The 12,627-nt window shown below is 47.0% G+C and overlaps 1 protein-coding gene across 1 annotated transcript in view; it reads left to right on the top strand.

Moving 5' to 3' along the window:
* The window catches only part of slc67a1 (solute carrier family 67 member 1), a 192,598-nt gene that overhangs the window by 28,844 nt on the left and 151,127 nt on the right, over positions 1-12,627 (top strand). The window contains exon 2 of the mRNA XM_072518961.1: positions 7,992-8,089. Coding sequence (XP_072375062.1) covers positions 7,992-8,089 — 98 coding nt within the window. The remainder of the gene's footprint in view (positions 1-7,991; positions 8,090-12,627) is intronic.

The raw sequence follows: 12,627 nt of genomic DNA, 5'->3' as shown, positions 1-12,627 counted from the left end.
ACTGGACGAGACCAGACGGAAATGGGAGGATGAACTGGGGACAGAAGTGGGTTGGGGACTCTGGAGCGAAGCTCTGAGCAGGGTGGGCTCCACCTCCTCCTGCGCAAGGCTTAGTCTCGTGCAGTTCAAAGTGGTGCACAGAGCACACCTGACCAGAACCCAAATGAGCAGGTTCTTGCCGGAGATGGAGGATAAAGCTGAACGGTGCCATAGGGCCCCGGCCAATCACACCCACATGTTCTGGGCTTGTCCCAAACTTGCTGGGTTCTGGACAGCCTTCTCCGAGGCAATGTCCAGGTTGTGGGGGTAAGGGTGAAGCCATGCCCAATAGTGGCAACCTTTGGGGTATCGGAGCAGCCAGAGCTACACATGGGGAAGCGGGCCGACGCCCTTGCTTTCGCCTCCCTAATCACATGCCGGAGAATCCTGCTCGGCTGGCGATCAGCAGCACCACCCACAGCTGCAGGCTGGCTTGCTGACCTTTTAGAATTTCTCTACCTGGAGAAGATTAAGTACGCCATCCGAGGATCGGAGGAAGGCTTCCTAAACGCATGGGGGAAGTTTGTCGACCTGTTCCAGAACCTGCTTGAGGCCAGCAGCAACGAATAAAGTGGGGAAACGGGAAAGATAGAAAGAAAAGGGAGAGGAAAAAGAAAAATAAAGACGGGAGGAACCATAGGAACACGCAACCCGGGGGGAGGGAGGGGGGAAGAGGAGAAAAGGCTTGGGAAACACAAGGGGACAACGTGGGTGGGAGGGGACAACCCCCCCCCCCCCCCCTCCCAATCACAGGGGAAACGCAGCCAAAGTTGACGGGGGAAGAAAAGGAAGGGGGGTGGAAGGGGGGTGGGTTGGGGGGGGGGGGGGGGGGGGGGGCGCCAAAAAAATGACGGAAGGGGGGCAGGGAGGGGCATGCTGGGAGGTGTGTGGGAGGGACCACACGCCGAGCCAGAGGGCAACAATGTAAATAGGGGAAATTAAGGGAAGGACAAGACAAACCTTTCTGTATAATACAGTAAATAAACACGGCCAACAATGTACATAATTGTTTATAAATTTTGAAAATGGCAATAAAAAGATTATCAAAACTCCCCATGTCTGCTTGGGTTTCACCCCCACAACCCAAAGATGTGCAGGTTAGGTGGATTGGCCACGCTAAATTGCCCCTTAATTGGGAAAAAAGTAATTGGGTACTCTAAATTTATTAAAAGAAAAAAAAGATTACCCCCAAAAAAAATTCGGCACGGGCAGCCCCCCCTGTCCCCCGTCCCCGTTCCAGTAGCACTTTCTTTACCCGTGGAGATTTCCTGCCCACACAAACCCCTAAATTTCCCTTCGTGTTGGGTGGAGGTGTTGACTATGGGTAGGGTGCTCTTTCCAAGAGCCGGTGCAGACTCAATGGGCCGAATGGCCTCCTGCACTGTAAATTCAATGATAATCTATGATTAATCTAGGACAAAGGTTCGGCACAACATCGTGGGCCGAAGGGCCTGTTCTGTCTGTATTTTTCTATGTTCTACCCGAACAAAAGCCTTCTCTGCGTCCATAGTGACCTCCACCTCCTGTCTCACCGGGGGCATCATTATCACATTTAATAAGTGCCTAACATTCGCCAACAGATGCCTCCCCTTTACAAAGCCCGGCTGGTCCTCCCCTATCACCCCCGGCACAAAGTCCTCAATCCGCGAGGTGAAGATATTTGCCAACCGCTTGACATCCACATTTAGCAGCAGGATTGGGTGGTAGGACCCGCACTACTCCAGGTCCTTATCCTTCTTCAAAATTAAAGGATATCGAAGCTTGCGATAACGTAGGGGGAAGCTCTCCCTTCTCCCTCACCTCATTGCATGCCCTTACCAGCAAGGGCCCCGATCCCCCGAAAACCTTTTATAAAATTCCACCGAGAACCCATCCGGGCCCGAGGCCTTCCCTGTCTCCATCGCCCCCATGCCCTCCAGCACCTCCCCCAGCCCCTCTACCAGATCCTCCTCCACTTGGGGGAACTCCAACCCGTCCCGAAATCGCCATATTCACTCCTCTTCTCTCCCCCAACCCCACTGCCTTTTCCGTGGACGCCAACCCGAACTCCATCTGGAGCTTCTGCCACTCCTTCAACAAACCTGCCTCTGGGGCCTCCAAGTACATCCTATCTACCCACGGGATCTCCTCCACCAGCCTTGCCATCTCTGCCTGCTCCGTCCTATCCCAGTGCACCCAGATCGATATAAACTCCCCCCTGACCACTGCCTTAAGCGCCTCCCATAGTGTGGCGGATGAAACCTCACCCATGTCATTCAGCTCCACATACCCCCGAATGGCAGCCCTCATCTGCTCGCACACCTCCTCGTTTGGTAGCAACCCCACGTCTAATCTCCAGTGCGGGTGCTGGGCCCCCCTGTCAACTTGCAAGTTTACCCAGTGCGGCACGTGGTCAGAGACAACAATCACCGAATACCCCGAGTCAACCACCCCCACCAGCAGAGCCGTGTCCACCACAAAGTAATCAATCCACGAGTATACTCTGTGCACATGGGAGAAGTACGAAAATTCCTTCCCCCTTGGCCTCCCAAACCTCCACGGATCCACCCCCTCCCCCCCATGCGCTCAATGAACCCTGTTAGCTCTTTTGCCACCGCCGACACCCTCCCTGATCAAGAACTCAACCGATCCAATCTCGGCTAAATAACCGTATTAAAATCCCCCCACCCCCCCTCCCTCATGAACAACCGGCGCGAGTCCAAGTCTGGGATCTTCCCCAACACCCACCTCATGAATTCAACATCATCCCAATAAGGGGCATACAAGTTCACCAGAACCACCGCCATCCCCTCCAATTACCTGCGCACCATCACAAACCTTCCCCCCACCCCCCCGAATCTGCCACAATATTCTCCACCTCAAATGCTACCCGCTTATTTATTAGAACCGCCAACCCCGAATGGAAAAACTGTCCAACCCACCCCTTCCTCAGCCTAGTTTGGTCCCCAATCTTCAAATGCGTTTCCTGTAGAAATGCCACATCCGCCTTTAAGCTCCTCAGGTATGCGAACACGCGCAACCGTTTGACTGGCCCATTCAGCCCTCCCACATTCCACGTGACCAGCCTGGTCGGGGGGGCACCCCGCCCCCCTCCCCTGCCGATGGACCATAACCCTTCTTAGGCCAGCTCGCAACACGCCAGGCCCGTCCTCAGATGTCCACCGTCACCAACTCCCTCCTTATTGCACATCAACAGCCCCACCTCCATCAGCAGTCCCCCACCCCCCGAACAAAACAACAATCCCATCCCCCTTTAAAGCTCTAACTACCTGATCGCTCCCCACCCCACTGCGCTCCCGTGAACTAGCTTGCCCAGCTAGCCTGGCAAACCCCGCCATGGCACCAAGCAAACATCGCCTAGAGAAGAGAGGTTCTTGCCTGACCATCATCCAAAAAGGAACTCAAAACAATACAACAAAAAGAGGGGCAGGGAGAACCAACACCACCGCACATTTCTTCAAAAGTTCAATGTCCTCTCTCTCCTGCCAGTTCGTTGTCTCTCAAAAACTCTGTTACCCAAAAATAATGCTCGCGGCCATTGTGGGTCACCCAAAGGCGGCCGGGGTACAATATCCCGAACATCACCCACTTAAAGAGGGCAGCCTTGACCCGGTTGATTCCAGGTCTCCTCTTTGTCACTTCTGCGCCCAAGTCCTGATATACCCGGAGTTTGTTACTTTCCCAGGTACATCGCCTCGTCTGCCTGGACAACTGTAAGATCTTCTCTTTATCCAAAAAACGGTGTAGCCTCACCACCATCGCCTGCAGCTTCCTCATCAGTGCTCTATGCATCCAGTCAACCTACAGGGGTCGGTCGAAGGCTCCCTCCGCCGTTAGCTGCTCCAACATTTTGGCCACATAAGAACCTGCGTCCGCTCCCTCGATGCCCTCCTACATCCCCAATATTCTCAAATTCTGCCTCCGGGAGCGGTTCTCCAATTCCTCCACTTTATCTTTGAGCTGCTTCTGGGTCTCCCTCAGCATCCCAATTTCAGCCACCAACAAGGTAAGCTGCTCCTCGTGCTCCCCCAGCGTCTCCTCCACTTTCTGGATCGCCTGGCTCTGGGTCTCCAGCCTCAGCTCCACACGGTCGATCCCCGCTTTCAGTGGGTCTACCACATTTGCCAGCTGCTCCGTCAACCATTGGGTTGGTAGGGCTGACCCTTTACCTCTGCCATCTTCCCCTGAGTCACACAAAGAGTTTCTTGTTCTTACAGCCCCTTTCTTCTAGAACCACTTCTGGTCTGCAAATCCATCCACCGACCTCACCAATAGAGTACAGCTTTCCTCCACCACCTCAGCACCATCTTTTCTCCAAAATATCCACCTGTAAACAGGGGAAAAGGACTAAAAAGAACGCTCGAGCGGGAGCTGCCAGATGTGCAACCACTCACTCCATGGCTGCCACCGGAAGTCAGGATTATCAGAACTTTACTATATAATACAACCGGGACAGAGGCAGACTTTGACATCAATGCCCTTTTGACTGCCCACCCTCCGCTCAAACATTGCGAGGCACAGAAACCCAAATCACTGCTTGATTGCTGTTAACTTATGGCAAGAAGCCTGTACTGTATGAAGCCCAAACCTACCTGTTGTCAGCATGATGGTAGAGATGGTAAATATTGTGATCTGTGTGTCTTGAGGCGAGCGAACATGATGAGCAACGGGATGGAGAAATCAGCCGATGATATGGCTGCAGCACAGTACAGGCCAATGCAGGACAGAATGAGCTAGAAAAAGTCCAGTGTAGGAGCAAATACTCCAATGAAGTGGAGTATCCAGTCCAAGTCTAATGTCAGTGGCTTTTGTGGCAACTGTCTGGCAAGATTCCGTTCTTTGGCTAGAAGAGAAGAGCCGGTCTTTTCCTGCCAGTCAATTTTGTATGTTCATAGGGCAGCACGGTGGCGCATTGGTTAGCATTGCTGCCTCACGGCACCGAGGTCCCAGGTTTGATCCCGGCTCTGGGTCACTGTCCGTGTGGAGTTTGCACATTCTCCCCGTGTTTGCATGGGTTTTGCCCCCACAACCCAAAAAGGTGTGCAGGGTAGGTGGATTGGCCACGCTAAATTGCCCCTTAATTGGAAAAAATGAATTGGGTACTCTAAATTTTTATTTTTTTAAAATTAAAAACAATTTTGTATGTTCATAATGTCTGGTTATGCGTGACTTTCGACATTGAGGGATAATAGAACATTCCAGAAGGGCTGGGGGAAGGCAGGGATTGTGAGTACAATTAACTCTCCTCTAGAAACAGGAGCTCTGAAAAAGTAAATTGAGGCTTATACTTTGTATGATTTGTCCGCATCCAAAACTTATCAATTCCAAATTATGCAGTTAAAGCTGGCACGAGTAATGCAGTAAATTGCACCTTTATTGAATATTTATTAAAAAATGTAACAGTGTATGATTTTTTAAAGTGAAAATACGGTCTATTTGCAAAGTCCATGATTTCAAAACATTTGTTTTCATCACACTCAATACAGTGCTGAACCTGAACACATCACATCAGGTGCAGTTTCCTGGCACAAAAGCCATTTTAAAACCTTCGTTCACAAAGAAGTGTCTGCGAATTCTAACTTTGTTTTAACTCCTTTACAAGCCAGATAAATCATTTAAAAAACACAAAATATATGGGGCTGGATTCTCTGCCCCGTCGCACCTCATTTCTGCCCCGACCCAGCGGCGGGATTCTCCCTTACGCCGACCGGTCAATGGGGTTTCCCATTGTGGGGCAGCCCCACGCCGTCGGGAAACCCCCGGGCTGCCGGCAAAACGGAGTTTCACACCGGTGGAGAATCCAGACCCTGGTATTTCAAAGTGTATTTACAAATATACATTAAGAGAAGGTCACATTAACTGTAGATTATAAAGTTACAATATGTTTCACAGATTTGTTCAATAATAAACATTCCAGTAAACCGAGCGGAGGAAGAGACGTTGTGATCAAAATATTAACTTTTTTACAAGTTCAGTACATTTAGTTCGTTCACACTTCAATCAGGGCAGTGCTGGAATTGTGTCTCTGATTTTTATACTGCTCAAGCCAGAGTACGATTTCCGAGATCTTGATTCTCTCTGGTCCCCTCCCTCTATACCGCTCTCTGATTCTGTCGGACATATGGCCTTTCAAAGTTAGCACTGAGAGAGTTGTCTACGGTGTCGGTGAATATTAAGGCCTTTAAATGGAAGGTGCTGGAGTGGTGTTCTGGCAGCACTACACACCTGCAGATTGTAGTTGTATACTTTTCTGCTGCTACCATTAGTGTCACATGGATGCTGAGTTTTGAGTTGCGACATCTGTTATAAATCTGTCCCGTATAGCATGGTGGAAGTACCAAAATTCAGTGTGAAAATGGGACTTCAAATCTACCAGAACCATTTGGTGGCCACTCTTACCAACGCTGTCATGGACCGATGCATCTGTGGCAGATAGATTGGGGAGGATAGATCAAGCAGGTTTTTCCCTCTTGTTAGTTCCATCACCACCACCTGCTGCAGAGCCAGTCTAGCATCTATGTGCTTTCGGAGCTTGGTCAGTAATGGTGTCATTGAGCCACTCTTGGTGATGGACATTGAAGTCCCTCGCCCACAGCACATTCTGTGCCTTGCTACTCTCAGTGCTTCCTCAATGGTGTTTAACATGGAGGAGTACTGATTCATAAGAGAAGAGGGCTTGTGGTGGCGGTCAGCAGGAGGCTTCCTTGCCTCATGAGGTCTAGAGTCAATGTTACCCACTCCTCAGGCAACTCCCTCTCGATGCATCCAGTGGTTATATCCTGGCAATGGGCAGGATATACCCAGGGATGATGATTGATGGTGGTGTCTGGGACATTGTCTGTAAGGTATGATTCCGTGAGTATGACTTTGTCAAGCTATTGCTTGACTAGCTTGTGAGACAGCTCTGTCAATTTTGGAATAAGCCCCAAATAAAAGGGCTTTGCAGGATCGACAGGGCTTTGTTTGCTCTTATTTCTGGTGCCTAGGTGGTCTAGTTTTGTTCCATTTTTTAAGACTTTTTGCAGTGTAATACAGTTTCAGAGGACAGTTCAGAATCAACCACATTGCTGTCGGTCCGGAGTCATGAATGCCAAACCAGAAAAGGATGGCAGATTAATTTCCTGAAGGACATTAATAAGCATTTTGTTTTACCACAATTGATAATGGTTTCAGTTGTCACTATTACCAATGCTGGTGTTTTTTAAAATTTAAATTCCAACAGCTGCCGTGGTGGAATTCAAAGCCATGTCCCCAGATCATTAGCCTAGGCCTCTGGATTACTAGTCCTGTAACATTGACACTAAATTGCTGCCCCCCAACTCTATTCCAACAGACTCTTTTATTTTCCATCCTTATTCCTACTACCAAAATACATCACCTTGCTCCTGTTTATGTTGAAAATCATTGCCATTATTGTCACCGTATATATTACTCAATATTAACCAAACCCCCAATTTGATGTCAGCTGCAAATCTGGATATGTACTTCTGACTCCCGAGTCCAAATCAAAATGGTGAATAACTGTAATCCCAGCACCAATCCCAGTGAAACACTTTTCCTTCCCTTTGTCAATCTGAATGACTAGCTTTAATACCTACACACTGCTTTCTGTTTTGTAACCAGTTTGCTTTCCATCCTGTTTGATTGTTCAATGTTTTTGAATAGCTGCTGCCACTCGCTGAACGTTATACCAAACCTACTTAACCCTTTCCTTGGAATTCGTCATAATTTTGCATGCCAGTTCACAGACTAATATTGTTTAATTGGTGTTGATGATTTGATATTTTACATCTTGACTGATCAGTAGTATACCTGAACAAATGTTAATCTAAGCTTCCATTTAACAAATATCGAGAAGGCAAAATTTCCCAGAGCTACAGTCTACTTGGTTCTAGGCTTTAGAACACTACACAGTATCATCTCAGACACTAACACTAATGTTTTGTCCATAGTATTTGTCGAAGAGGCTGGGGATGGATACGGTCATGTTTGGTTACCTACAGACAACATTTGCTATTATCCAGCTCCTGGGAGGACCCCTATTTGGCAGGTAAATGACTTGACCAAGAAACAGATGACTGGATTCTCGAGGATTGGACTCCTGTGAAAACGTAGAGTGAAACTTTCTTTTATGTCAGGGAACTCCTCTACACAATGATCCCTGAGTCTTCAAGGACTACTCTATATTCACTCCAACAGCATGCCTTAACCGTGGGCCTCACGGACATCCACTACATTGTATGCCTCAACCCTGGAACTCCTGAGCTCCTCAACCCTGATGTGGCATATCTAAACTTGAAGACTGATACAACTTTTGTACTCTAAAGGTCCATAAGACTTTCTGGGCTTATTGCATCAATTCAGCTTCTCAAAATCTTAGGCTACCTTTCCTTTTCTTTGACAATTTGCTAACATTCATCCTGTCCTTTTATCCTTCCAACCATTGCTGTGTTGCCCTTGCATTGGCACTTCCACTATCAAATTGAAGTTCTGGTCAAATCCATGAACATCAGTATAATGTTTGATGTTTCTGTTCTTCTTATGATCCGTATATTTTTTGTTTTTATATCTCTAACTTTGTATTCAATTATCCTCGCCTTGGATATTTCCAAACATTTTGGCAACTTTCAAATGGGTTTCTATCCTTAAGTCTTCCACCAAAATTATTTTCATGGCTTTCTTGTTTCCTTTCACATTGTGCTATATGTTGATGGCTTATCTTGAGATAGTATTTTAATTAATACCAAGTTCTCTCTCCACTTTTCACCCTCCTCTTGTCTGCTCATTATCCAACCGTATAAACTGTTTAAAAAAAAAAAAGATGAAGTTGTTCACAGAATGTGGGCATTGTGGCAGTGCTGAATTTATTGCCATCACTATGCTTGAGAAGATGGTAGTGGGTCCTATTGAAGAGCTATAGTTCCTTGGGGCTCCTACAATTGTTCAGGTAGAGAAATCCACCATTTTACTGAAGATTCCAATATAAGTTCAGAAAATTGTCTTCAGAACATTTGCCTTCCATACAGGCAACCTTCATTCCATTTGCAGCTTCGTGGTCAAATTGTTAAATGCCCATAACTTCCATTCATTCATCCTTAAAATGCAGTGACAGCTTCCTTCATATCATTTATAATTCTAACCAACCGCAGTCATTTAACTTTGATAGCATCACCATTATTCAGCTTCAATTATCATTCTTTGAAATCTTCGTATCTCCTCTGACCTCAAATGGAGCTCCCATTCCCGATCGCTGCGGTACCCCACTAGTCACTGTCTGCTAATTTGAAATAGACCCATTAATTCCTACTCTTTTGTTTCCTGTCTGCCAACCAGTTTTCTATCCATCTCAATACACTACTTTTTGTTTTTTTAAATAAATTTAGAGTACTCAATTAATTTTTTCCAATTAAGGGGCAATTTAGCGTGGCCAATCAACCTACCCTGTACATCTTTGGGCTGTGGGGGTGAAACCACACAAACACGGGGAGAATGTGCAAACTCCACACGGACAGTGACCCAAAGCCGAGATTCGAACCTGGGACCTCGGCGCCATGAGGCAACAGGGCTAACCCACTGTGCCACCGTGCTGCTCCGCGCTTTAATTTTATGCAGGACTTTTTCCAAAGCCTTCTAAAAGTCCAAATATACCACATCCACTGGCTCCCCCTCATCAATTCTACAGTTACATCCTCGAAGAATTCCAGTAGATTTGTCAAGCATGATTTCCCCTTCATAAATTGTAGAATCCCGATAGTGCAGAAAGAGCACCCTACCTAGGCCCTATCCCCTGTAACCCCACCTAACATTTAGACACTAAGGGCCAATTTATCATGACCCATTCTCCTAACCTGCACATCTTTGGACTGTTGGATGAACCCGGAAGAAACCCATGCAGACTCTGGAAGTAGAGTCTCAAAAAGTAGGACCTCAAAGGTAGTAATCCACGAGACAGTCAGAGTAGAAATTCAAGAATAGTCCAAATGAATACGTGGCTTGATAGATGGTGCAGGAGGAAGGGGGTTCAGATTTTTGGGACATTGGAACCGGTTCTGGGGGCGGTGGGACCATTACAAATCGGATGGTCTACACCTGGGCAGGACTGGAACCAGTGTCCTAGGGGGTGCTTTTGCTAACACTGTTGGGGAGGTTTTAAACTAATGTGGCAGGGGGATGGGAACCAGATTAGGAAGTTAGAGGTCAGTAAAGAGGCAGCAACTAAAGCCAGTAAGGTACTAGATAATAAACTCAATGTGACTAAGGGGAAGAGTAGACAGGGAAGAGATGATGAACGCAAAGGGACAGGTGGTCTGAGGTGCATTTATTTCAATGCGAGAAGTGTAGCAGGTAAGGCAGATGAACTTAGGGCTTGGATTAGTACCTGGGAATATGATGTTATTGGTATTACTGAGACTTGGTTGAGGGAAGGGCAAGACTGGCAACTAAATATCCCAGGGTATAGATGCTTCAGGAGGGATAGAGAGGGAGGTTAAAGGGGTGGAGGAATTGCATTACTGGTCAGAGATGATATCACAGCTGTGATTAAGGAGGGCACGATGGAGGATTCGAGCACTGAGGCAATATGGGTAGAGCTAAGAAATAGGAAGGGTGCAGTAACATTGTTGGGACTTTACTACAGGCCTCCCAAACGTGAGCGTGAAGTAGAGGTACAAATATGTAGACAGATTATAGAAACATGTAGGAGCAATAGGGTGGTCGTGATGGGAGATTTTAACTTCTCCAGCATTGAATGGGACTCATGTGGTGAGGGAGGCGTAGATGGAGCAGAATTTGTAAGGAGCATCCAGGAGAGTTTTTTAGAGCAGTATGTAAATAGTCCAACTCGGGAAGGGGCCATACTGGACCTGGTATTGGGGAATGATCCCGGCCAGGTGGTTGAAGTTTCAGTTGGTGATTACTTTGGGAATAGCGATCACAATTCCGTAAGTTTTAGAATACTCATGGACAAAGACGAGAGTGGTCCTAAAGGGAGAGTGCTAAATTGGGGAAAGGCCAAGTATAACAAAATTCGACAGGAGCTAGGGAATGTGGATTGGGAGCAGCTGTTTAACGGTAAATCCACATTTGAAATGTGGGAGTCTTTTAAGGAAAGGTTGAATAGAGTGCAGGACAGACATGTCCTTGTGAAAATGAGGGATAGAAATGGCAAGATTAGGGAACCCTGGATGACGGGTGGAATTGTGAGACTAGCTAAGATGAAAAAGGAAGCATACATACGATCTAGGCGACTTAAAACTGATGAAGCTTTGGAGGAATATCGGGAAAGTAGGACAAATCTGAAACCTGCAATAAAGAGGGCTAAAAGGGGTCATGAAATATCTTTGGCTAACATGGTTAAGGAAAATCCCAAAGCCTTTTATTCGTTATATAAGGAGCAAGAGGGTAACTAGAGAAAGGATTGGCCCACTCAAAGACAAAAGAGGGAATTTATGCGTGGAGTCAGAGGAAACGGGTGAGATTCTTAATGAGTACTTTGCATCGGTATTCACCAAGGAGAGGGACATGACGGATGTTGAGGCTAGGGATGGATGTTTAAATACTCTAGGTCAAGTCGGCATAAGGAAGGGGGAAGTTTTGGATATTTGGATAAGGTGGGCAAGTCCCCAGGTCCGGATGGGATCTATCCCAGGTTACTGAGGGAAGCGAGGGACAAAATAGCTGGGGCCTTAACAGACATCTTTGCAGCATCCTTGTGCACGGGTGAGGTCCCAGAGGACTGGAGAATTGCTAATGTTATCCCTTTGTTTCAGAAGGGTAGCAGGGATAATCCAGGGAATTATAGACCTGTGAGCTTGACGTCAGTGGTAGGCAAACTGTTGGAGAAGATACTGAGGGATAGGATCTATTCACATTTGGAAGAAAATAGACTTATCAGTGATAGGCAGCATGGTTTTGTGCAGGGAAGGTCATGTCTTACAAACCTAATAGAATTCTTTGAGGAAGTGACAAAGTTAATTGATGAGGGAAGGGCTGTAGATGTCATATACATGGACTTCAGTAAGGCGTTTGATAAAGTTTCCCATGGCAGGTTGATGGAAAAAGTGAAGTCATATGGGGTTCAGGGTGTACCAGCTAGATGGATAAAGAACTGGCTGGGCAACAGGAGACAGAGAGTAGTGGTGGAAGGGAGTGTCTCAAATTGGAGAAAGGTGACCAGTGGTGTTCCACAGGGATCCGTCCTCAGACCACTGTTGTTTGTGATATACAGAAATGATCTGGACGAAGGTATAGGTGGTCTGATTAGCAAGTTTGCAGATGATACTAAGATTGGTGGAGTTGCAGATAGCGAGGAGGACTGTCAGAGAATACAGCAAAATATAGATAGATTGGAGAGTTGGGCAGAGAAATGGCAGATGGAGTTCAATCCAGGCAAATGCAAGGTGATGCATTTTGGAAGATCTAATTCAAGAGCGGACTATACGGTCAATGGAAGAGTCCTGGGGAAAATTGATTTGCAGAGAGATCTGGGAATTCAGGTCCATTGTACCCTGAAGGTGGCAACGCAAGTCGATAGAGTGGTCAAGAAGGCATACAGCATGCTTGCCTTCATCGGACGGGGTATTGAGTACA

Source organism: Scyliorhinus torazame, chromosome 10 (assembly GCF_047496885.1).
Source record: "Scyliorhinus torazame isolate Kashiwa2021f chromosome 10, sScyTor2.1, whole genome shotgun sequence".
Lineage (NCBI taxonomy): Eukaryota > Metazoa > Chordata > Chondrichthyes > Carcharhiniformes > Scyliorhinidae > Scyliorhinus > Scyliorhinus torazame.
Note: the sequence above shows the minus strand (reverse complement) of the source record. Positions and strands in the feature narration are given on the sequence as shown.